General features: G+C 51.0%; 4 protein-coding genes and 1 long non-coding RNA gene across 8 annotated transcripts; 3 read left to right on the plus strand and 2 right to left on the minus strand.

The window, feature by feature from the left end:
* Window positions 1-229: 229 nt before the first annotated feature.
* sh2b1 (SH2B adaptor protein 1) lies at window positions 230-8,484 on the minus strand. 4 transcript variants are annotated; one of them, XM_086133144.1, is made up of 10 exons: window positions 8,069-8,484; window positions 5,072-6,945; window positions 4,900-5,001; window positions 4,742-4,833; window positions 3,467-3,543; window positions 3,228-3,383; window positions 2,931-3,142; window positions 1,989-2,163; window positions 1,753-1,843; window positions 1,143-1,305 (listed from the first exon to the last, which is right to left on the minus strand). In XM_086133144.1, the coding sequence occupies exons 2-10, from the start codon at window positions 6,713-6,715 to the stop codon at window positions 1,284-1,286; spliced, it is 2,571 nt and encodes an 856-aa protein (XP_085989270.1). In that variant the 5' UTR covers window positions 6,716-6,945; window positions 8,069-8,484; the 3' UTR covers window positions 1,143-1,283. The 4 variants fall into 4 exon arrangements, with proteins under 4 accessions (XP_085989269.1, XP_085989267.1, XP_085989268.1 ...); XM_086133143.1 differs by lacking the exon at window positions 1,753-1,843 and having other exon boundaries at window positions 230-1,305; window positions 3,467-3,540; window positions 8,069-8,483; XM_086133141.1 differs by lacking the exon at window positions 1,753-1,843 and having other exon boundaries at window positions 230-1,305; window positions 8,069-8,483.
* Window positions 8,485-9,902: 1,418 nt separating this feature from the next.
* On the plus strand, window positions 9,903-13,773 carry mfsd11 (major facilitator superfamily domain containing 11). Its single transcript, XM_086133258.1, has 10 exons — window positions 9,903-10,028; window positions 10,129-10,184; window positions 10,270-10,554; window positions 10,868-10,926; window positions 11,008-11,176; window positions 11,667-11,710; window positions 11,849-11,914; window positions 11,989-12,292; window positions 12,520-12,655; window positions 13,412-13,773. Exons 1-10 carry the CDS (start codon window positions 9,933-9,935, stop codon window positions 13,559-13,561), a joined length of 1,365 nt encoding a protein of 454 aa, XP_085989384.1. The 5' UTR covers window positions 9,903-9,932; the 3' UTR covers window positions 13,562-13,773.
* Window positions 10,415-15,205, minus strand: LOC147192997 (uncharacterized). The gene is made up of 4 exons (XR_015103226.1): window positions 15,060-15,205; window positions 14,141-14,984; window positions 10,873-13,541; window positions 10,415-10,562 (listed from the first exon to the last, which is right to left on the minus strand). It is a non-coding gene; the product is annotated as an uncharacterized LOC147192997 (long non-coding RNA).
* Window positions 13,946-17,124, plus strand: LOC147192998 (uncharacterized). Its single transcript, XM_086133259.1, has 11 exons — window positions 13,946-14,263; window positions 14,454-14,534; window positions 14,641-14,773; window positions 14,869-14,954; window positions 15,066-15,230; window positions 15,533-15,643; window positions 15,798-15,866; window positions 15,959-16,074; window positions 16,353-16,418; window positions 16,539-16,610; window positions 16,831-17,124. Exons 1-11 carry the CDS (start codon window positions 14,054-14,056, stop codon window positions 16,961-16,963), a joined length of 1,242 nt encoding a protein of 413 aa, XP_085989385.1. The 5' UTR covers window positions 13,946-14,053; the 3' UTR covers window positions 16,964-17,124.
* A 2,208-nt stretch (window positions 17,125-19,332) lies between these two features.
* foxj1a (forkhead box J1a) lies at window positions 19,333-22,216 on the plus strand. Its single transcript, XM_086133289.1, has 2 exons — window positions 19,333-19,899; window positions 20,531-22,216. The coding sequence occupies exons 1-2, from the start codon at window positions 19,333-19,335 to the stop codon at window positions 21,290-21,292; spliced, it is 1,329 nt and encodes a 442-aa protein (XP_085989415.1). The 3' UTR covers window positions 21,293-22,216.
* The last annotated feature ends 1,518 nt before the right edge of the window (window positions 22,217-23,734 follow it).

Raw genomic sequence — 23,734 nt, forward strand, 5'->3', positions numbered from 1 at the left:
AGGCATCAACATCATTGTAGATCGATTTGTGGACAGTTCAGTTACTCCTAGGAGTTAGGATGCTTCAATGTCATGCCCCACCTTGGTCCTATCTCTTGCACTGTCACTCATGTGTGCGGGTGCTAAAGAGAAAAGAAATTGATTCTGTATTTTCCTTCCTCCCCCTCCATTTGATGTGTGACTATTGTGCACGCGTGCAAGCGTGAACAAAATGAAGACACGACGAGTGTTAACATTTCACTATATTTATATTATAATCATTAAATTCAACATAGTACCTGAAACTAATGAGCGGGGACGCAGAGCCGACGCCCTCGACACACGGTCTCAGCGATGACAAGAAGAAGAGAAGGAGAAAGGCACAAAGAGTTGTTAGACCGACCAACAACACGACAGACAGACAGAGCACATCTGGAATTCAAAGAAAATAAAAACAATCTAAAGAACGAAAACAACCCCCCCCCCCAAAAAAGCACTAACTTGAGCAGAGATGACACAGAAAAGGCACGAGTAGTCAAGTTTTTGCTGAAAGGATGAAAAGAGACTCACGTTTGTTTGTGCCCCTCCCTCAAAATGAAAAGCGCACAAACGCAAACAAAATCAAGACTCTTCTTGCCAGCGTGGACACACGGCAGCCGCCAGACTGACGATTCACCGAGAGATGCTGAGGTAAAAAAAAAAAACCACCACAACCAACCGAGAGGCGCCGGATGATGATGAGATGACATCAGCTGGGCTTAAACACATCAGGTAAGTATGAGCTCTCACACGCAAAAGTCACATATCCATTAATACACACATACACTCATTTTGAGACACATACACACACAGAGGACTTCAATGGTTCATACATGCGCAGGTTTGTATGAGGTGTTTGTGAAGATCAAGCGGCGGACATATGAGGTACGCGTGTACGCTGAGGCCAAAGTAGCGTGGCACTCGTTAGTGTCGTAAGCTGCTCTCAGCGTGCGTCTGTCTCGTCTGGTCTGGCTCTCGCTCGTTTAGTGTTACGACTGCCTCCTCAGAAAAAGGAGTACTGGTTGTCCACGGCTCGGGGCGCCCGGGCGGCCTCTAGCTCTTCTTCTTCCGCTGCCGCCGCTTCCAGCTGGTGCAGCGGCGCGTCACGGTCGTCCCAGTCCTCCGCCGCGCTGCCGCCTCCCGCCCCGCTGCCGGCGCTTACTGCGGCTGCCGACGTCGCCTCCGGCTCTGTCTCTCGTCCTCTCTCCTGAGGCGGCGTCGGGGGTGGCGGGCGTCCCGGCGGCATTGGGGGCGGCTGAGGGGGGCTACGGGGTCTGCTGGTCAAGTCTGTGAAAAGACAAAGGGAGGGAGAACAAAATGAAGCGAAAGAGTGTGAATGCGGCAGGAGGAAGGGGAGGGGCTAGCGAGTGGAAGTGAGGTCAGGAGCGAAGGATGAGGCATGGCGGCTGAGGTTGTTATGAAAACAGTCAACTCTCACACTGAACTCTTCTACTTCCTGTTTGGGAAGTGACGTTTGCTTCGTACATGGACATCGGCGCAACCTGTTGGCTTCTCAACACGCTGCAAAGAGGCTTTTTTCCAGCGTCACATAAACCAGCCAATTACGGATGAGCAATGCGATGCACAAAAGCTTTGATGTTGAGAGAGACACACACACACACACTCATTCCATTCTTGTTTTCAAATACAATCTCATTCACACTCAGAAACCAACTCACACTCACAAAGGCACCCTCACAGTTTTACACACGCACACACACACAAGTCACTTACACACAGTCAGAGATGGGGGTTGATGGAGAGTCGGGATGGCGCGTGGTGATGACATCACAGACGGTAGGCCGGCTGCCCGCCCTGTCCCGGCCTGCAAGGACGAGTGACGGACAAACACAACAAGATGTCAGAAGTGGGAGGGGCAGCGGGAGGCGGTCGTCGGTGCGGCACACAGCGAAAGACGGGCGCAGGGGAAGGGCGGGGCGAGGGCGAGGGCGGCGTGCTCCGGCTCGTACCCGGCTGGCGGATGGCAGCAGCACCCACAAAGCTGATGAGCGTGACGTCGGAGGCGCCGCCCGACTCCAGGGGGATGGGGTGCACACGGAAGTGCTCCAGCATGTCGAAGATGGACTGGAACCAAAGGTGCTGCACGCGGCACTGGCCGTCCTCGTTCAGCGACAGGCGCAGGTGCTGCCGGAAGGGAGGGCGCGCATACCAATATCAATTCAAATGTGTGCATGTGTGTGTGTTTTGGTTAAGAGTCATTTGTACCGTATTGGCCCGAATATAAGATGGCCCTGATTATAAGACGACCCCCTCTTTTTCAAGACTCAAGTTTGAAAAAAGACTTTTTGAACACCAAATAAATTTTTATACAGAAAATAATTACAGTACATCTGAAACAAATGATTCTAACAAAATATTTGAGAGGAAAAGCATGTTATTTTTCCTCATTCAAATCTTAATATCTGGACATTTAAATATGTAAGTGCAATCACATTCGTAACTGAATGGCTTCTGATTTTTGAAATGTAAATGACATCATAACTTCTCCTCAGCTGCCGGTTAACCTGGCCGAACTTTGACCCACTTTTCTCCAGATTGTCCCTACGTTTCTCCATTTTCTGTTATCTCTTCTATTATTTTCTTCTTTCTTACCGCTATTTTTTATTTTTCTTCTTCGTGCTACCGCTATTTTTATTTTTCGTGACAGGGGTTCACTTTGGCCTGGGAGTCAAGCATTTGCTTCAATGATATCTGGCGCCATCAGGCGTCGTGAATGAGTATAACGTCTAGACCCCGAATATAAGACGACCCCCTTTTTCAGTCTTATTTCAATGCAAAAAAACACTGTCTTATATTTGGGCCAATACGGTCATTGAAGTTGGGTGTTGGTGGCGCCAAAAAGAAAGAAAATGTATGAGGTTTGTGGACTGCAGCTGTGGCGAGGCACCGACCTTGGCCTTCCCCTGGAAGTTGAAGGTGAGAACGTATTCGCCACGCCGCGTCTCGCTCTGGCGTACCAGGAAGACGCCGTGGCTGGCCGGCCCGCCCGCCAACACTAACTGGGCGGCTTTGAGGCGCGACAAGGTGCCGTGGAACCACTGGCACTCGCTGAGCGGGTGCTCCGGAGCCTCGCCCACCATCACCTCAGAGAAAAGGAAGGAGCCTGCGCAGGGGGGGAGACCCACACCTTGACATCAGGCCAGCCGACCCAAATGAGAAGCTCGGTAATATGCTGTATTGGCATCCACCTGTTGCGTCCGGCGTCTCCGCAAACGGCGTGCTCAGGCTCGCCCCACCCCCTCCGAGGACCCGCGCGTCGGGTTCGTCCAGTGGAGCTCGCGGCGGCAATTCAGGTGGGAGAGGATCCATTTGCGGGGAGGAGCCCGCCACGCCGCCGTAGCACACTGCGGCAGCGTGAGAGAGGAAGCGGTGTCAAGGGACAGGCAAGTGCCTCGATGTTGTGGTGTGTGCATTTGGCCGCGCTCACCTTGCGACAGACGGTCGATAATCTCTGGCGTGCCACTGATGTCCGGCAAGCCGCCACAGTCGGCATCTTCCTGCCTGCTGCGAAAGACACACATGTTGGGGGGCATGCCGCTAGGGTTGGTTAAAGAAGCTCGGTATTAAACTGGCCCGGGCGATGGATTTTTAAAAAAACTGCAGTATCCATAAGTTCCACCCTTAACGGTTTTGGGATCAGTCTTGAATAAATTACTCAAATTAATTGTCAATTGATTTAGCCCTGTCTAAGATTCATGTTCGCAATCTCTCCCCACGGCTTCACCAGCAGGTGCGTGAGACACCGTTGACTCGTTCCTGTGCCAATGTAGTGCTGTGTGATCATATTAGGACATGATATGTACCGTATTGGCCTGAATATAAGAAGGCCCTGATTATAAGACGACCCCCTCTTTTTCAAGACTCAAGTTTGAAAAAAGACTTTTTGAACACCAAATTAATTTTTATACAGAAAATAATTACAGTACATCTGAAACAAATGATTCTAACAATATATTTGAGAGAAAAAGCATGTTATTTTGCCTCATTCAAATCTTAATATCTGGACATTTAAATATGGAAACTGAAGTGCAATCACATTTGTAAATGAATGGATTACGGTTTTTGAAATGTAAATGACATCATAACTTCTCCTCAGCTGCCGGTTAACCTGGCCGATCTTCGACTCACTTTTCTCCAGATTGTCGCTATGTTTCTCCATTTTCTGTTATCTCTTCTATTATTTTCTTTTCTTTTTCTTTCTTACCGCTATTTTTCTTTTTCTTTTTCGTGCTACCGCTATTTTTACTTTTATTCTTCGTGACAGGGGTTCGCTTTGGCTTGAGGAGTCAGGTTCAGCATTCGCTTCAATGATATCTGGCGCCATCTAGCGTCGTGACTGGGTATAATGTCTAGACCCCAAATATAAGACGACCCCCACTTTTTCAGTCTTATTTCAATGTAAAAAACACCGTCTTATATTCGGGCCAAAACGGTAGTTTGACTTAAAAATGTCCATAATGCTGTCTAACCCTACTTTTTTTTTTTTTTTTAAGGCGTGGGATCGGTATTTGCGCAACGTGGCGGGGACGCCAACATCCCAGCCCCACCTACTCAGGCTTCGAAGCTGCGGCGTGACCGCCTTGAGAGCAAGGGGTGCCAAGTCACCCGCTTTCAAAGCTCCAGGAAGTGACTTTTTAATAAAGTACGCTCACACAGCGCAAGCTGGTGTCAATTACATTGGGTTAGCTCTGTCACTCCTCACCTGAGACAGATTCCGTGGCGGATGTCGCTGAGCCACGCCCTCATCTGGACAGCGTCACGCGTCTCAATCACATACTGGATGGTGCCTTCCAACTGAAAAACGAGCACGGGTGAGCGCAAAGACGCTGCGGGCACGGAAACTGTGCAGCAGAAACTCACCTGCAGCAGAAAGCTGTTTTCCTTGTCGGGAACCTCCAGCGCCGTGGTGCTCCTCACATCCAGGATGGCGCCACACGCCACCGTCCGCCGCGGTTTGGACGCCTGAACGTGTCAAAGGTGGAGGACATCATTATTTTTAGCATGACACTCATCACCATGATCATCATTATACCTTGGGTGGGATAAAAAATTCTAAGTAGTACTCCTCGCCTCGCTCGCCTTCCCGTTCCCTCTCTCGGAGGACCAGACGACACTTGTGCCAGCGTCCGCCCCTCCAGGGCATGTTACCGCCGCCCGCCGCAGCCGCCACGGGAGCCGCGGCCGGCGCGTTGTTGTTGTCGAGGCCGTGAAGAGGGAGAACAAAGGAAAAGCCCGGGAAGCTGTGACCTCCGCTCAGCTCATCGTTGGATGAACTGACGCTCACTCCGCCTTCTCGAACCAGCCGACCGACCTTCCTGGGCGGCGCGTTGGCGGTGGTGCCGCCGCCAGGTGGCAGCACAGAAGACGCGGTGCTCGGTGTGAGGACAGGGGGCGGAGATCGAGTCAGTCGCAGTTTTTCCAAACGGTGGCTCCACTTGTCCTTCTCGCCGCCTTCGCCGTTGCTCCGCCGGCGGTCCCGGGCGGCGTCGGAAAGCAACAGAGAGGTGGCACTGCTGGACGACGATGGGGGCAGGGATGACGAAGACGAGTGGGGCAGGGACAGGGGCATAGAAAGAGACACAGGCATGGAGGAGGTGGGCGTCGGAGGCTGGGTGGCAGCATTTCGGGTCGGGGCGGCATCGTGCGCACCCATGTTGTAGCTGTAGCTGGCAGGCAGCGGGCTTGGCCCCGAGTCGCTGGAAGAGCTCCGCCACTGCAGGATGCCTCGCACGCTCCCACGAACACTGCGCCCCACACTGCGCAGCGAGAAGCGCTTTTTCACTTTGTTTTTAGAGACGTTGCCAGGGGCGGTCCCTTTGGAGCCGGGCGGGGGCGTATTAGGCATGCGCGAGGCATCGGAGAAGTCCACCTCGCCGCTGTCGGCTTCCCGCCCCTCCACCTCCTCCCCCATTGACACTGGACCATGCCAGCTGTCCTCCTCTTCCACGGCAGACGCGTCCCCGTTCCCGCCCATTGCTGCGGTGCCCCTGTCGTCCCGCCTGCCGTTGTTGCCTCCCACAGAGGAGCAGCAGGATGACGACGAAGACGGAGGCAGGACCTGGCCACGGGCGTAGGAGTCTTGAAATCTGTCGCCGCTGCGGCCGTCCAGCAGGAGGCACGTGGGTGCCTCTTTGGAGGCCTGCAGAGCCACGTTAGCAGCGGAGCAGGGCGGGACGGCTCCTCCGGACACCGACAAGGGGGACGCGGCCTCCTCTTCCAGGGAGGTGGCATCCGACTGGGGAGCCCAGCTCACCAGTTCCTCTCTACCAGAGGTGCCACTGAGTGGCGGCGCCCCCTCCAGTTCGCTCTGGAAGTGGCGGACAAAGCGATCCATGAAGCGGCGGCAGAAGGCGGCGGCTGAGTCGGACGAATAGTGCGGGTTCTCCAAGAGAAACGCCCGGAAGTGGCGCGCAAAGTCGCCGGCCGCCACACGGGCATGAAGCTCACAGAATTCAGTCCAGCTGAGGCAGGGAGAGGGTGAAGGCGTGGGCGTGTCCGACAGTGAGGACGGGTGGGTCGGGGGCGGCGGGCTCATCAGAGGAGGGAGGGGGGGTGGCCGGGGCGACAGGGGCAGCAGAGAGGGCGATGGCGGGGATGGCGAAGGGGAGGGTGATGGGGGCAGGGGGGAGGAGTTTGTCGCCCGCGGGCTGGGAGGAGTTAAAAGCGAGCCATTCATTCTCCTGCCGACAACGTCCAATCAGATCAGTCCTGACTTGTGAGACCGCACAGATGCAGGAAAGCCTGCACGGGCGTCCGATCGTTTACAGTGAAGTGCCAAGTCCACCGCTCATGGGCCGCGATGCATCATGGGAGCCTACGGTGTGTGGCTACATGATCCCGACGACATCCATGATTCCTGGCAGCGGTCAGGCGGCAATGGCGTGGCCACATGTGGGAGGCCGCATCCTGACGCACAAACACAGAAACACTGTCACACACATGAACAACTATTAGCAACTTTTCATCAAAATTTATATTACCATCATATCATTTTATATTGTGTCACTTCCAACACCAATTTCATGAATTTTATCAACTACAAATGCTTCCTATTATATTTTTCTTTCCGTCCTATGTATTTTAGCAACGTATTGTATAGGCATCAATTATAAAAATTATGTACAGCAATAATCATTATAGGACCTTATTTGATGCATTCATATTGTACATTGAATAACTTTACTAAAAGAAGGCCTTCAGATTATTTTCTGTTGAGCACTTAAAGTTCATATTGATTGTAATTTTCAAATTAGGATTTTGGTTATCCCGAAATTTACCTGTTGTTTCATGCAATGGCTGGAATGAACTAATTTGAAATAATATGGTTATGGTTTGTCTGTCTCTGTGTTCTATAAGCTTTCCAGTGATAGGAGCCTTTAGAAAAGTGTGATAACGACGAACAAAGTTCTGAAGGTGTTGAACCTCGGATTCAACAACAACAAAAAGGAGCTGCCTAATTCTCGACCCCAACTGACTCAAGACTGCATTCACAAGTGGGGCAGAGGTTGGTGCATTTTCGACGCTCTTGAAGAGTCACTTTCTTACGATGTCACAAATGACACTCTCATCACTTTAAAAGATCTGTCTGATCATGTTGTTCCCATGTCAATGGAATTACACAAGCATACCTTAAATACAGGTCGTAAGTAAGCTCTGAATGGCAGTTTTTACACATACCTTATGTGTAAACGGTAAGTTTTGAATGATAGTTTTAACCATGCAGTTACGTGTAACGATGAGATAAATAACGATGTCTAACTCGCTAGCAAAGCGAGTGCCGCTCATTCAGCTAAACAAAATCCATAATACAAAACCTCCATCAAACGTGCTCTTTGTGACAACAAACGAGCGACGTCGTGTGAGGCGTTTGTCCAGGTGTCACATTTGAAGCCAGCACTTTAAGCACCTCGCCTTTCAAAATGCATTGTAGAGCTAGGCTAGCCGTTGACTGGACGGCTAGCTGCTAGCAGCCAGCAGCTATCTGGCGGCTATTAATAAACCTCCGAGGAACAGCATCAACCTACACTACCTGCAAATCACAGCCGCGCTCAGGCGTCCGTCAGCGGGGCCGAGCTCGAACGAGACGAGCGCGGAGGTGCAGGACGCAGAGCGGCGCGATGGCGTCCCACGGGGAAGCGTCTGCTTCTTGCTCTCCTTGTTGTTGCTCAAGAACAAGATTGCAAGCAGCAGCAGCAGCAACTCGCGACAGACGAGATACTTGCTAGTTGCTAGTCTGCTGAAGCCAGCCTCGACAAACTCTCGCGAGATTCGGCGATAATCAGCGTCACACAATTAACGATAGATGAGCGGACAAGCACGCAGAATAAATAAACAGATGAATAGCTTTGCGATCTATCTATCTATCTATTTGGCCCAGCGTTGTATTTTGGATGGTCTGATGGCTCGAAAAATAAATTCTTATTGTAACGGCCTTTTGCCTGAGTGTGTCACAAAAAAAACATCCGATTTAAAACGTTGATCTACTGTATCTATCCCAGTGACGAACATTTCAATGCTCTTCCACTAGATGGCAGAATGTCCAAACAAAGTGTGTAGTAATATCGCGCGCGTGTGTGTGTGCGTGTGTATGTATACTTTTGTGGCATTGGGTTTAGTGGTGTTCTGTGATATATTTTTAAAAGTTAAGTCTGTGCCTTGGCTCAATTAAAGACAATAATTTGCTCCATTGGCTGTAAACAGCGTAACCATTGCTGGCACCACCCACCCTGCCACAGCTTCGCCAAACAAACAAACATAGCCCCGCATACAGCCGAGCACGGACGAAATGAAAACGTGATGATTTTTAATGTGTTTTTAAAAAGTTAATATCGAAACTACTCGACTTTTAACGTAATATGTTTCATCGTGTCACCATGACCAAAAAAAAATTCACCCGGAAGCGGAAACATAAGGCATGTCTTCACGGTGGTTGTTAAAAAAAAATCAACATGCCAGTTTGCGTATAGTGGCTTCTCTCATTGCGACTTTTACATCTAGTATTTCTAAGGATTCTATTGACTCAAAACAACAAACAATGTACCATGTTAGTATACAAATTTAACAAAATATCCGATTATATAATTTGATGCTGGCGCCGCTAAACTTGTGACGTTGTGGGTCAGCTGACGTCCTCTCAAACTCACATGATTGCATATTGTCGGATTCGTCTTCTGCTTGCTTGGGATTGTCAGAGCACAATTTTGGAAAAGCCGGCTGGTTCCGTCATGGTGGATTTCGGGATCATATGGGAAAGATCGATGGCAAGTGCTAAAAGCTAGCTGGTCAGCTCAGCTTTGTTTACCCTGGTTTTAGCCTCTTCTAGAGGTGAGCAAGAAGCGACAAGAACCGCCGTCTGCTTTGTAAGTGGACAATAAACATTCATTTTTATGTGTTTTTTTAACACCTATTTTTTACAAAGTAGTTTGCAGTAGTGGCAAGTGTAATTTAGTGGATTGCTTTCAGCCAACTGCCTATTTTCTACATATTATTTTGTACTTTTTACCTTGTTTAGTTCCTCCCTTTGGAAACACTCCTCTATTACCGACTCCGTACTTTGGCAAAATAGCCTTGTTACCTTTTCAACTTCCGTGGAAGGCGACATAACGAAGTTTGATGCAAATGTCTTTTAAAAATCGGGTGTTATTCTTGAGTACTTCAAAACGTTACAGAACCATCAGCCGCACATACATTACTGGCTTTTTTGGACTTACTTTTCACTGCTACATTTGCAATTTACTTATTGTATCGGTATAAAAATATTTGGAATGGATATTGAGATGTGACGGAAAATTTGGACAGACACGGGAGGGGGCTGAGTATGCCTCCTTCCGCCCAGACCATCTTGTTCTCACTGTCTTCGTCAGATGTTGTGACATAATCCCACGCGCTTCCAAATGGGTCCTGACGGCAAGAAGTTGACCAACGTCATTGTCCTGGGCGTGGCCTTCATGTTCATCTTCACCGCCTTCCAGACGTGCGGCAACATCGAGGTATGTGTGCCGGCCGGTCGTCATGCCACGTCACTCCCATCACTGCACGCGTCACTCCGGGCACTTGCCAACGCCGCCCGACCTGTCTTGCTTCTTGCAGCAAACGGTGATCAAAAGCTTTAACAGCACCACCTTCCACGCCAGCGGATACACCAGGTAAGAGCGCCCGCGTGCCCCACAAAAATGAAAAAACATATTCCCCCATGAATGTGAACTATAACCTGTAAAATGTACGGTGCAGCATGGCTGTGATCTACGGCGTGTTCTCGGCATCCAATCTGCTGGCGCCGTCGGTGGTGGCAGTGGCGGGCGCCCAGCTGTCCATGTTCTTCAGCGGGCTGCTGTACAGCGCCTACGTCGCCGTCTTTGTCTACCCGTACACGTGGAGCTTCTACACCGCGTCCGTGCTGGTGGGCGCCGGCGCCGCCGTGCTGTGGACGGCGCAGGGGAACGTGCTGGCGCTCAACTCGGACCAGCACACCATCGGCAGGAACAGCGGCGTCTTCTGGGCCCTGCTGCAGTGCAGGTGACGCTCTGTTTTGTGTCGGAGTTTAAATTATTTCGTTATGAATTGAATTGATGATTCTGATTGTAAAAAAAAAATTGGATTTCCATTCGTTGATTCAAAAACGGAACATGATTTCAAATTCACATTGTTGTTATTTTCACAAATAAAATGTTTCGGGTTCATTTCCTGCGAAGAATTTGAAGTCAAACAAGGTTTCTAAGTGATCAGTAGTTGTTGCCTGATTGGATCATTGATAAGTTGTCGATCAATTGTTGCACTTCCAGCGTGTGTGTTTGCTTCTAATGATTGCGTGTGTGTGGGGGTTTTTTAGCTTACTGTTTGGAAACCTGTTCATCTTCTGCGCCTGGCGCGGACACGAGCACATCTCAGGTAGGCAATGGCTGGTCGCGCACTTCGCCTGCACGGGCCGAGGTTCAAGCGTTGACCCCCTCTGTGTGCGTGCGTCGGCAGACAAGGACCGGCAGACGGTATTCATCTCCCTGACGGTCATCGGCCTGGTGGGCTGCTTCCTCTTCTTCCTCATCCGGAAGCCCGACACCGAACCGGAAGCGAAAATAGCGCCTGGTGACGAATCGGAGGCCCTGCTGCTGCCCTCCGACTCGGGCGAGAGTGCACTCGGGTACCCGTCAACATAAGCAGCAGCAGGAGGGGGGAGGAGGAGGTTGACAAAGCGCTTGTATTATCTTTGCGGTTGCCACGGTGACGAGGCACCGCTCATTGACCCTCGAATGACATCCCATGTTGTGCGGTGTGACGCGTCACCGTGGCAACGCGGGGTCCCGAGTGGACGGGGAACACGCTCCATTCTGCTTCGCTATCGGGAGCAAACCACGACGCCAAAAGTAACACTGGTTTAAATCTTCCAATATGCCACAACCTTTGACCCCTAAACTGTTTCATTTCATTTCAAACTCATCTGGCGGTATTTGCCTTAAGAATGGTTTACAGATTTGATTTTCAAGATGGACGGTGAGATGCAAAGAGTTTTCTCTTCTTCCAACTTGCAAATGTGCAAATTGGAGAAATGTGTGTTTACTCTGCATGACTTTTTCTCAGCTTTTTATTTATTTATCCCCCCCCCCCCACCCCCCAACTATTTGTGTTGGCAGCTCGCCTCTCTCGCACGTCTGCTCGCAAGCCCTGGACGCTTTTGGTATGTGCGCCCACCTCCAAGCCAACACACACACATTGAGAGTGGCCGCCCCTTGTTCGATTGTCGTTCACTTTTTTTCCGACCAAACTGCATACGGGTGTGTGTGTGTGTGTGACAACGTTGCACTCTGCTCCCCAGTGCGGGCATGCAAGATGTTGGTGACCAAGGAGATGTTGCTGCTCAGCCTGTCCATCGCGTACACAGGTGACTCGCGACTTCCCGTCACGTGATGCACACGCCGCACGATGGATGACATGACGGCCCGTGTGTGCCGACAGGCGTGGAGCTAACGTTTTACAGCGGCGTGTACGGCACATGCATCGGCGCCATGACGGGCTTGGGAGCGGACGCCAAGAGCTTGATGGGGCTGTCGGGCATCTGCGTGGGCCTGGGCGAGATCTTGGGCGGGGGCGTCTTCGGCGTGCTGAACAAGGGCGGCAGCCGCGTGGGCCGCAATCCCGTGGTGCTGCTCGGGCTGCTGTCGCACTACGTGGCGTTCTACCTCATCTTCATCAACATCGCCGATGACGCCCCCCTGGCGCCTGAAGAGGGAACCGAGCTCACCGCCTTCATTCGGCCCAGGTTGCGCCCGACTCGAAACGCAACACCACATACAAATGGCACGTTAAGAGCTTCAGGAGCAAAGATGTTGCGCGATTGCGAGTGCATCTCGACCAATTGCTCGTCTCCTGAATTTGAACGGGGGTTTTGCGTTTTGTTTGAATTCAGTATCTTCTTTACTCAACTCATCACATCATCATACGCTGTCATTAGTTTCCCTCATGAAGTGGTACGTGTGTGTGTGTCAGTGTGGGCGTGGCTTTGCTGTGCAGCTTCCTGTTGGGCTTGGGCGACAGCTGCTTCAACACGCAGCTGCTCAGCATCATCGGCTTCACCTTCCGCGACAACAGTGCCCCCGCCTTCGCCATCTTCAAGTTCATACAGGTGGGAATGTGTTTTTGTTTTAGGGGGGTTTTGGGGACCTTGCTTCTCAAGCTCGAATCCTCGGACGTAGTCATGCAACAATTGATCGTTTTGACTGAAACGTGTTCCAAAAATAATTGTCACATTCATGTTCGGGTTAGGAGGGCTGCTTGGAAGAGAGTGTGTGTGTGTGTGTGTGGTCAGTCATGCAGGTGACGACCAAGGTTGAATGAAGGCAACTGGACTGCTCTTGTTTTTTTGAACACCTTCAATCCAAAAGGCTTCTTTTGATTCAATGACTCTTTTCTCGCGTGACCCAAAGGAGCGTCCCATGTCCTTGAGATGCAGATAAATGGCTGATTCAAACCGCTGCCCACTGATGTTGCGCCATGCAGCTCTGCTGCAGCTGCAGGGCCTCTCCCATGATGTTGCACTCCTCCCTGGCTCTTCTTCTTTTGGTTGATTTGACCAAGGCTATTCTGCCACGAGACCAGTTAACAACTGATTGGCATGTTATGCGGGATCCTCCTCTCACAAAACATGCCGGGCGGCAACAACAACAACACCCAATTGTTGAGCACACACATAATTAGAGGGACAACACACCCAAACCTTTTGGAATCAAGGTGCATCATCTTCAAAAACCTAGAATAGTCCAGTTGCCCTGATTCAACCCTTGCGGATCTTTGCCTCCCCAAAGTCTGAGAAGCTCAAAACACCCGACAGGAAGTGACATCACGGTGGCGGTTTCACCTGGCTGTTGTGTTTGCTCCTCAGTCCATCCTGGCAGCGTTGGCCTTCTTCTACAGCAACTTCCTGCTGTTGCACTGGCAGCTCCTCATCATGGTCGTGCTGGGATTCGCCGGCTCGCTCTCCTTCTTTGCCGCTGAGTGGCGGGCGCAGGCAGCTGCGGCAGATGGCATCTGATGAGGACGACGATCCGCTTCACACGTTACGATCACCACCAAATCCGCACATTCACTTTAAAGACGCACGGAAGCATGATGGGAAATGCCGATGGTTGCTGGGCTCAAGTTGATTTTATTTTTTTACCGGAAATAAGAAGGGAAAACAGAGACTAAATGTTTACCGTTAAGGTGATTAATTCAAAAGCCGAAATAAAGTTTCGAAGAGCAATACTTTGGTGTACATTACAATAAATGCCCACAGAAATCCGATTGTATCACCCCAGCATTTCATCACCAAGCCACTGAAATGAAGTCATCCCTTCATCACACCTGAAACGATAATTACAAATGAAAAAAAAATATGCGGAAGTCGAAGCGCTACGATCAAGCAGCCGTTTCGAAGTTCTGCCTGGCGTTGCCTAAGCGACGTCGGACGCGAACGCCACTTCCGGGGCAACGCGCGCACACACACACACACACAAGTGGCGGCGTTGACGGTATTGAACGAACGATGCGGCGGGACGACGACGCGACCTTCTCGGACCTGCTGGATTTGAGCTTCGGGGGCCCCCGCGCGGGCGCGCTTGACTTGGTTTACCTGCGACGGCTGTTGCTGGCGCTACTGAGCCGCTTGGGCATCCGTGACGTCAGCGCCGCCGAGCGGACTCGACAGACTGGACTTCTGGAACGTGTCGGGGCCTGTGAGGACGCAGTGGAACAGGTTGGACGCCCGCTTCGGCTTAAGGTTCTTGGTCTTGGTCGCATTGCGTCCGAACGTCTTCTGTTGCCAAGGGAGAAGGCGCGTCTGCTTGTCGTCGTCTGTGCACGTGTGCACTGTACGCAGGAATGTTACAAACTGGCAGGAATGAGCCAAACTAAAATGCCCAACTTTCTAATTGCGTGCGTGTCAGGCCCTGGGGCTGGCGCGGGACGTCCAGGAGCAGATGTCGGTCATGAAGCAGCGCGCAGAGGAGCTTCACGTCCGCCAGCAAGTCCGTTTCCCAAACTCCCCACGTCCCAGTCGGCATCCATTATTGTGTCTTTTTGCGGCCAACTAGCGAGCCGTGAAAGGTGACGCGTTCGTCTGTACGTCCCCAGGGTCTCGCGTCCGCCTCGCTGGACGAGCTGAAGGACGAGGGCGCGCTACTGCGAGCTCGCGTGGATGCGCTCGAGACGGCGAAGGCTGACGAGGAGCAGATGGACGTCCTGCGGCGACTCATCGGGGACACGGGTGGGTCGTCCGTGGGTCCCCCCCCTCGTTCGCCGGGCTTTCCTCACGAGCTCGCGCGGACTTTCCCTCACGTCTCTTGGTGTTTTCGCTTCCAGATCGGCGCGAGGCGTGCAGACTTCTAGACGAGCGCGTCAAACTCCACGAGGACGCCATCGAGCGGCTCACCCAACAATGTCGGCAGGTCAGCAGCCGGCGGTCCTTCGTCGTACGGCTAAAGTAGAAGGCTACACTCATTTATCACATTATGATGTTGGCAAAGTAAGCCAGGCTTCTCGCAACCTCTGACCTGCAGCTGGACGACCTTCGAGGGGCCTTGGACCGCATGATGTCATCTTTGACATCTGAACCCTCCGACCTGAGATGTCGCGCCACGGACGACCTCAACGGCAAGTTGAGTCTCCTGTTGGAGCGCAAGATGGCCGAAGGCGTGCGATGGCAACGGCATGAAGACGCCCAGGTCAACGAATCAAACGCACCCTATGACGGAACCCAGACTTGCGACGATTGCTCGCGTGTCTGTATGGTTGTGTCCAAATTCACAGGCTGGTCTTACGTCCGCATGACGTCACTTCCAGCGCAGCTATACAGGATATGGGGTCCGAAAAATGAGGCCTCGGAGGAAGTCAATGTGTGAATTTGGACACAGCCATTGTGTGTGTGCCACGTTAGTGTGCATTTAGGCGTTGGCATCGCGTGTGCGCGCGCGCGCGCGTGTGTGTGTGTCTAAATAAGTGAATGTGTGCATGTGTGCGCATGCAGCTGACTGGCGGGCAGGTGTCCATCTTGAAACTTCAAAGTGAGTGTGACAAACTTCAAGAGGCCATCAGGCGTCTCCATGACGACAGCAAACACAAACAGGTCCACATCCAGGTAAACAAACACGAAAGTATGTGAACATGTTGAAAACGCTGTATTAACATACAAAGCCACTCGAAGGGGTGATGATGCTGTTGGAGCATCTGTCAAACTACAAAAAGTGTATAACATAACATTATAAACGCGACAAAATGTGTGGTTTCCATAGCAATTGGTGAGGACCTCTGAGGATCTGCAAGAGAACAAAGTTGACAAACGCTTGCTTCACGTCGAAGTTGTAAGAGTTTTGTGTTTTGTGTTGGAACACATCAAAACATCCCATATGCCAATGATACATGGTGTGTGATTGTGTGTGTGTGTGTGTCACAGAAGAAGCAGCTCGACGAAGCTCAGTTGAAAAACTTCCATAGGAGCCGTGAGAGGCTGCGCAGTCCTGAACATTTCGAGCATGATGGCGAAGATGCCACTGCCGCTGGGATCAGGAAGTAAGTTGACACCTTGTCCACTATCGAAGAACCGAGTCATTCCTGACTACCGCAATAGGATTTTTTTGGGGAACTACCGAGCTCCATCATGTGAATTAGTTAGTCGTGAGTCATTTTGGTTAATTAGGAATTCCCTAAATTATGAATGAATAAACATTGAGTGTTCAGGGAGCAGTTGGGGATGAGTGAGTGATTCTGTGTTTATAACATTATAACATCATTTCCTGTTGGTGTGTGTGTGTGTGTGTGTGTGTGTGTGTGTGTGTGCGCGCGCGCAGACAACTGCTTGAAACACATCATTGTCTGTCATGTGACCGTCATGTCATTCGACATCTTAACGCAGCGTGAGTCTTTCTGAAAACACACACACACACACACACGCGCAAAATTGAAATTGAATATACTAATATATGTGTAAAGTATACGAACATACCTGCTGTCAATCATCTTTTGTGTGTGCACAGTAAAAGTTTGTTGGGGGCGTGGCCTAGCGGCAGGGGAGGTGGCAGGCCTTTGACGGATTTGACTCACTTGAGGTGAGCGCCTTCTAGTGGAAAATTTGGAGAAGAAAGTCATGCTTGACCAGGTGAAATGTTCCCCTCGTGCATGACACACGACCCCAAAGGTGTCAGATGGGAAGAGACATTTCGGGAAGCGAATGGACTCACCTCGCACTGCCCCTCCCACTCGCACGGCCACCGTGTCGTTTGTCATTCTTTTCTGCAACAAGTTCCAAACGTGGGCTGTCGCCCGCAGGTACCCTCGGGTGTCCCGCAGCTGCGGCGGCATACGCACGGTGACCTACACCCCCCAGCGGCGCCTCAACGGGGCAGGACCCTGTGGCCAGACTCCTCCCGCCGGACCGGTGCAACCGCCGCCACACACCTGACACACGTACACGAAAACAAAACAAGAAAAACTCAATGCAAAATTTAAAGCTGTGTGTGTGTCTAATCCATCCATATTAATGAAGCAATTTTATGAGTGCAACAGATTTGCTTTTTGTTTAAAAATCATACTTACTTCCAGAAATTATTATACTTGGCTGAAATAAACTTGTTGAGAAAAGAAGGAAACACACCTGAACTAGTTTTCATTTGGCTGGCTCTGATTCTTTGAAGTGGTCAACTTTCTGTTGCTGTGACTCACTCAGAACAGATGAGCTGAGTGTCGGGAATCATTCCAGAGTGTCACGCACGCGCACACGCGCGCACACACACACACACACACACGCACGCTTACTTGTGTGAACGCAGTATTGTCAGAATCAAATAGCTGGTGTGAGGTATAAAAAGGTCAAACCATTTGGAAGAGATTTCCTGCGGAATCTGCTGTGCTTTGCATCCATCATTCAGGTGAAACTTCCGCACCCCCCCTCCCCCTTGCCTCATTTTGCCACGAAGTACTTACTTGTGCAATGTGCTTACCCCGCACCGCAGACGTAATAACAACTCACAACAATATATTTTAATTGACGCCAAATGCTAAAATAAGAATTCTGGTGCATGCACAATTCAATACCTTGTGCCCTTATGGGGAAAAAAATGTTACGTTTTTAATATTTTGTCTTGCGTCAAAAATGATTCCTCCACATTGACAGTACCAGGCGTCCATACGAAAAACAAATGAGTGAGTTTTAAAATGAATTCTCCAACGAAAAATCTTTTTAAAATGGTGCGGTAGCGCCCTCTACTGTTCAGTATAGATCATTATAGCTGCAAATTGGTCCATCATTTCGTCCATCCATTTTCTACAATATTTCGCTTATCTTCACGAGGGTCACGTGGAGGGGGAGGGGGGCTGGATTCGGGCACTAGGTGCCGGAATCAAACCTTGCACCTCTGTACTGTGAGGCGGACATGCTTAACCAGTCGTCCACCGTGCCGCCCGCTACAAATTGGGTGTACAATATAAAAAAAAGGTAACATTTGCTTTTTTTGAGTTCATGACAACATAGCACAAGATATAAAGTGACGTCAAATACGTCATTTTAAACCATCATTGAAGTCATCCGACGATTTTATTTGGCTGCCAAAATACAGAATGCACTTTTCCAAACAAGACTTTCATCTACTTTTAGGAATTTTGTTAGTCCAATACAACTATCAAGTGGAATTCTTTGGGTGGGGGTTGAAGGTTACGACGTATGAGGGAATGTACGATGGAGAGACAATCGAAAACCTTCAACTTGGAACAGACTGACCTGCCCCCCCCCCCCCCCACACACACACACACGCACACAAAGAAAGCGAAAGTCGTAAAAGAGAGATGGACGGAGGGATAGAGAATTCTCCAGTCTTGTAGTGTGGAAGCGTGCCGTTAGTTGGAAGCATTGGTGCATCTCCATGGCAACGGGCGGGCCAATGGGCGCGCGGGAGATTGTTTACAAGGGGGCGCGGCCGCCGTTGCTCGGGTTACGTGTTCAGGTATTAAAGAGGCGCCGTCGGGCTGCACGTCGTCTTCGTTTCCTTGCGTGGCTCTTTGGTTGGCCCTCGCGCGCTCACGCACGTACACGCACGTACACGCAGTCACACGCAGGAGGGAGGCGCGCGCGCAATTCACACCGAGGAGAGACGCTCGACTGCAGGTATGCTCACATCTTTGCTCTTTTGATTTCGTTTCAATATTCGATGCTGTTTCATGGTTGCGGCGTGTGTTTGTCACCTTACGGGATTTCATCATTGAAACATGTGAACATAATTTGAAAATGTCTTGCGCGTGACACTTTGCGAGCGAGGCAAGCACGCGCGCAGGTGTGAAGAGAAACTGACTGTTTTCAAATGAGTCCTCACGCTCTCATTCACACGCTCTCTCACTTCCTCCGTCCCTCACTTCAGTGCGTCCATTCTCATGTTCTCACTTCGCCACTCTCTGCAGTGTCCTCAACTGACACGTGACCTCTTGCCGTTCCGCTCTCATTTTCTCACTTAAATGTGCTGGGGCGACTAAACTCATCCCCTCACCGTCCTCATTCCCGCAGTTTAAATTACTATTCACTCACTCACTCCACTGTGTTGATTCATTTATCAACTCACTCATTAATTTACTCACTCGCTCATTCACACACTGTGTTCACTCGCTCGCGCACTCCCTCAGCCACTCACTTCATTGTGTTGACTCATTCATGAACTCATCATTTCATCCACGCATTCATTTTTAGCTCACCCACTCACTGCAATCTGTCATTCATTCACTCACTTGAGTGCATTCTACGTTTGCAGTCGTGGTGAGGAAGGCGAAGACGAGGAGGCAATCATCATGGAGTCCTGCTACCAGGGGGGCTCCGAGGAGTGCGAGGGTCTGGAGGAGGTTCTGGTGGCAGCTGCGGCCCAAGCAGAGGCGGCAGGCGCAGTGGAGGCGGGCACCGCGGCGGAGGGCGTGGCCGGCGTGTCCTGGGGCGGCGCAGCCTCTCTGGACGATAGCCTGACCAGCCTGCAGTGGCTTCAGGACTTCTCCATCACCGGGGGCGCCGTCCCACCGGGCCGGCCGCCGCCCCCTCACCGCCGCCACCTGCTGGGCTGGGAGGCCCCCGCCTCCCCACTGGCAGCCGACCCGGCCTCGGCGGGCCCGCCGCTCACGCCCGGGAAACCCACAGCGGCCGCCTACAGCCGGCTGTTGCAGCTGCCCGCCATCGTGGCGCGTGGCCACTGCCCGGACGAGGTGGACTACAAGACGGACGCGGGCGTCAAGCCGCCTTACTCATACGCGCACCTCATCTGCATGGCCATGAAGCACAGCAAGCACAACAAGATGACGCTCGCCGGCATTTACAAGTGGATAACTGACAACTTCTGCTACTTCAAGCATGCCGAGCCCACATGGCAGGTAGGTAACACACACGCGCACACACACACACACGGGCATCTCTATTCTCCAGTTAGAGTGAGTACAAGTATATAGGAGTGATTTTGAGGGATTTGTCTCTTTTCAACCAAAAGTTTAATTTGCCACATAAATGATTGATGAAGCCGTTAGCTTGTTTTTGTAGCGCCCCCATAGGGCAGATAATATTTAACAAAGGTCAGTAGCTCCATTTAGGCTCGGGAAGGAGGAGGGGGAGTCACGGGGGGAGGTTAGCGCCATGAATAGCGATGGCGTCGTTCATACTTCCGCCTTTTATTGCATTAGCACTGTTTGGCTAGTGCCAGCAATGTTATGATTTTGCATAGTGTACCAAGATAGTTCCTAAAATGTCCATTTGAAATCTCTTTATAGTGATTTGGCAGTTACGAATCAGTGTTGACTCACTCCCGACCCCAAAATCACTCCAACTTTACTTCATCAGGGTTTCTGTGCTCAAGCCAAAGCCACATCTAGCATAATCTTGTTATTGTGCCATCTTGGTGCCAAAGAACTACATCGGAGTGAGTTGAGGTGCTTCACTGAGTCCCATTTGTCGCCTTGTTTGTAGCGGCGAATCTAAACTAAGCTCTGCGTCATCCGCGTGCCGTTGCAGAACTCGATCCGACACAATCTATCGCTCAACAAGTGCTTCATCAAAGTTCCCCGTCAGAAGGACGAACCGGGCAAGGGCGGCTTCTGGAAGATCGACCCGCAGTATGCCGAGCGCCTCCTGAGCGGCGCCTACAAGAAGCGGCGCATGCCACCCGTCAGGATCAACCCGGCGCTGCAGAGCCGGCTGGGGCTTGTCACGCAGCCGCCCAAGAGTCCCGCTGGCACCCTGCGCGCTGATGCTCGTTCCCAGCGGCTCCTGCGGGAGTTTGAGGAGGCCACGGAGCAGACTTGGGACGCCTGCCTGGCCCAAGGAACCATGTTGGGATCTTGGCCGGCATCCCGAGGCGGTGCCAAGAGGAAGTTGGGCCGCAGGAACGGCGGAGGCAAGACCATCCGCCGCCCCAGCTCCCCGCTCCTCGCCGCAGATGAGCAGAAAGAGAGCGGCCCCCTAAAGGGCGACTTTGACTGGGACGCCCTGCTGGACTCGGCGCTCAGCGGCGAGCTCAGCCTGGACGCCGGCGACACCCTGGGCCCCATCATTCAGGAGGACGAGCTAAGCGTGCAGGCCAGCGCCCCCACGGGGGACGTGGACACACTTGCCGAGTCCCAAAAGTCCTTCCTGGGTCTGGGTTTCCTGGAGAGCCCCTGGCCGGAGGAAGACATTGGGTCGGAGGTCGAACGCAGCGACTTCCTGTGTGGCTCCGGCGTCAATCTGGAGCAACTGTTTGACCTTGGGGAACCCCCTACCGACTCCCTGCTCTGAGGTCACCCTCCACCCTGAACTTTTGATACTCATGGGACTTCCTGTTTACATCACGTATGAGGGATGACATTTCAACATCCATTTTCTGCACCCTGATCTTCGATAAATAAGCTGGAACACAAATCCACGCAACCACGCATCCATCCATCGATACATACATGCAGACATTCAACAACCATCCAAACGAGCTATCGTCCAAAAATCCATCCATCCAACATTCCATCATCCATCCATCCATCCATCATCCACCCATCCATCGAATGTCCAACCAGCAATGGATGGGTCGTTGGATACATAGATGAATAGATACAAAAATCGATTTATTCAAACAACAATCCCTCCTGCTAAACATCCAACAACCCAACTCTCCATCCATCCGTTCATCCATTTCAGGATGACTAAAGGCAAAGTACACCCCAAACTGGTTGCCAGGCAATCACAGGGTACATCTGGACAAACGCACGTTCCCGCCTATAAAAAAGTTCTTGATCTTCAACGAGGCTAACATGCTAACGGGAGAAAGCCGAAGTTCCAGCGCTCAGATTCCAGCCCTGAACCTCAAAACTCTTGAGGCAGATGCCTAAACTCACTCGACATTTGTTCATGGGTGTCACCGAGATCAAACTTCAAAAATCACATTGAAATCATAACATAGTACTTCCCGTTTTGGCTCCGCCTCCTCAAGCTCGACTTCCAGTCGCAATGGACAAATATCCCTTTGTCGTTTGTTAGCGTTTGCCAAATAATGCCTCTGTCAACTTAGTGGACTTCGAAAGACAAGATCAGTCAAAGTGATGACCTGTGGTCAGAAGAATGTCACGTGACCTGTGAACACACACATGAGGAAAAGAAAGGACAGAAGTCATGTGACTTATATTCACACTCGTTCCTGTGACATCACATCTCAAGATTCATTGGCTCTTCTGTTTTTTTATGCAATTTTTTTCCAAACAATAAAAATGTCTTTTACTGCAGTTTGTTGCCTCGGCCACACACATGCACACAAATGGAGACATTCACATTACACTAACACACGCGTACACGTTAACACACACGCACTCCAGCTTGTTGTGCTTGTGGTGGGCCACAGGGGGTCTTTGTCTTGCATATCTTTTGTGTGCTACAAGCGTCCATATATCAGCAGCTGAGACCCCACGGATGGGGCGCGCCCCCCCCCAGCCGGGTTGTGTGCTCCCTCATTGAGGTTGCAGTGTCATGTGACACATGACGGACACCCAACACGCCACATTGGGCATCGTTCCCTGCTCCCTAATCATGAGATGGGGATTTCACTGGACACCATTGACTTAGATAGGGACAAAAATGGACAGATAGTTACGAGACCTGTCGTCATGATTTGGGAATTGGGAATAAGAGAATGATTCCGAAAACACATCCTTCCCTACTTTTTTATCACTATGTTGGGATTTGAGCAAAATATGTTGTTGAGGGGTAAGGCTGAAACAATTCAATGAGAACTTTATAATAGACAAATAGGAATTTTTATATCGTCGACAATAAAGTTGACTATAACTTGACTTGTTTGGTATATTTAGCGGACTTTATCGAAACTATCTTGGTCCACTTCAAAGAGGAAAACCTCGACTCACTCCATTTTCCAACAGCACTCTGAAACATCCGTCTCACGGCATAGTCCACTTGCATGGTCTACTTGCCAACAGAGCCCCCGCGTCCACGGTAACCTGACTCGCGAAAGACGAGCTCACTGCCGAAACACTAGCCCTCGACATGACAAAATGGCCGCCAATGGCGCTCCAAATGTTGATCGCGGCAACCAACGTCAACACGGGTCGCGTGAGTGCAGCCGGGCGACCGATGACGGGGCGAGCACGCCACGCAGTCATAATAGATGAAGAGCGTGATGAGTAATCAGATTACCAGCACACGAGGAGATGGCAACAACAAGCCATGTTGTACCAGGAAGGCCTGTTGCCCCGGCAACAGCTGGTAGGCCTGTCACTCGAGGCGGGGCCTCAGATTTATGACACGGCTGCTGTGAAAGTTTGTAAACTGAATCCTGCAAGTACACTTACTGCAGTCATGCACACACAAACACCGGCCCGCGTGCGCGCACACACATATACACACACACACACACGCTCACGCACACACACACATTTTGTTGTGGTGGTGAAGATGTCACATGCTGTCATGAAAGATGCGACAAGTGTGGAGGTGACCACAGACTTTGGGTGGCTCATTGTATCATTGTATGCACACTGCGTGTGTGAAATTTGTGTTCAATTGTCTGTGTGTGTGTGTGTGTGTGTATGTGTGTGTGTTGAACTGCTAAGGGCTATCGAGACATACTGCTAATACATTAACATGCTAAAAGGGGTAATCAGTAAAGCCCCGCCCCTCGACAGGTCAATCATTACATGGGCACGCTGAAGTTATTTCATCACGCATTAAAGAAGTCAG

Source organism: Hippocampus guttulatus, chromosome 16 (assembly GCF_054856545.1).
Source record: "Hippocampus guttulatus isolate MCC_2025c chromosome 16, RoL_Hgut_1.0, whole genome shotgun sequence".
Taxonomy (NCBI): domain Eukaryota; kingdom Metazoa; phylum Chordata; class Actinopteri; order Syngnathiformes; family Syngnathidae; genus Hippocampus; species Hippocampus guttulatus.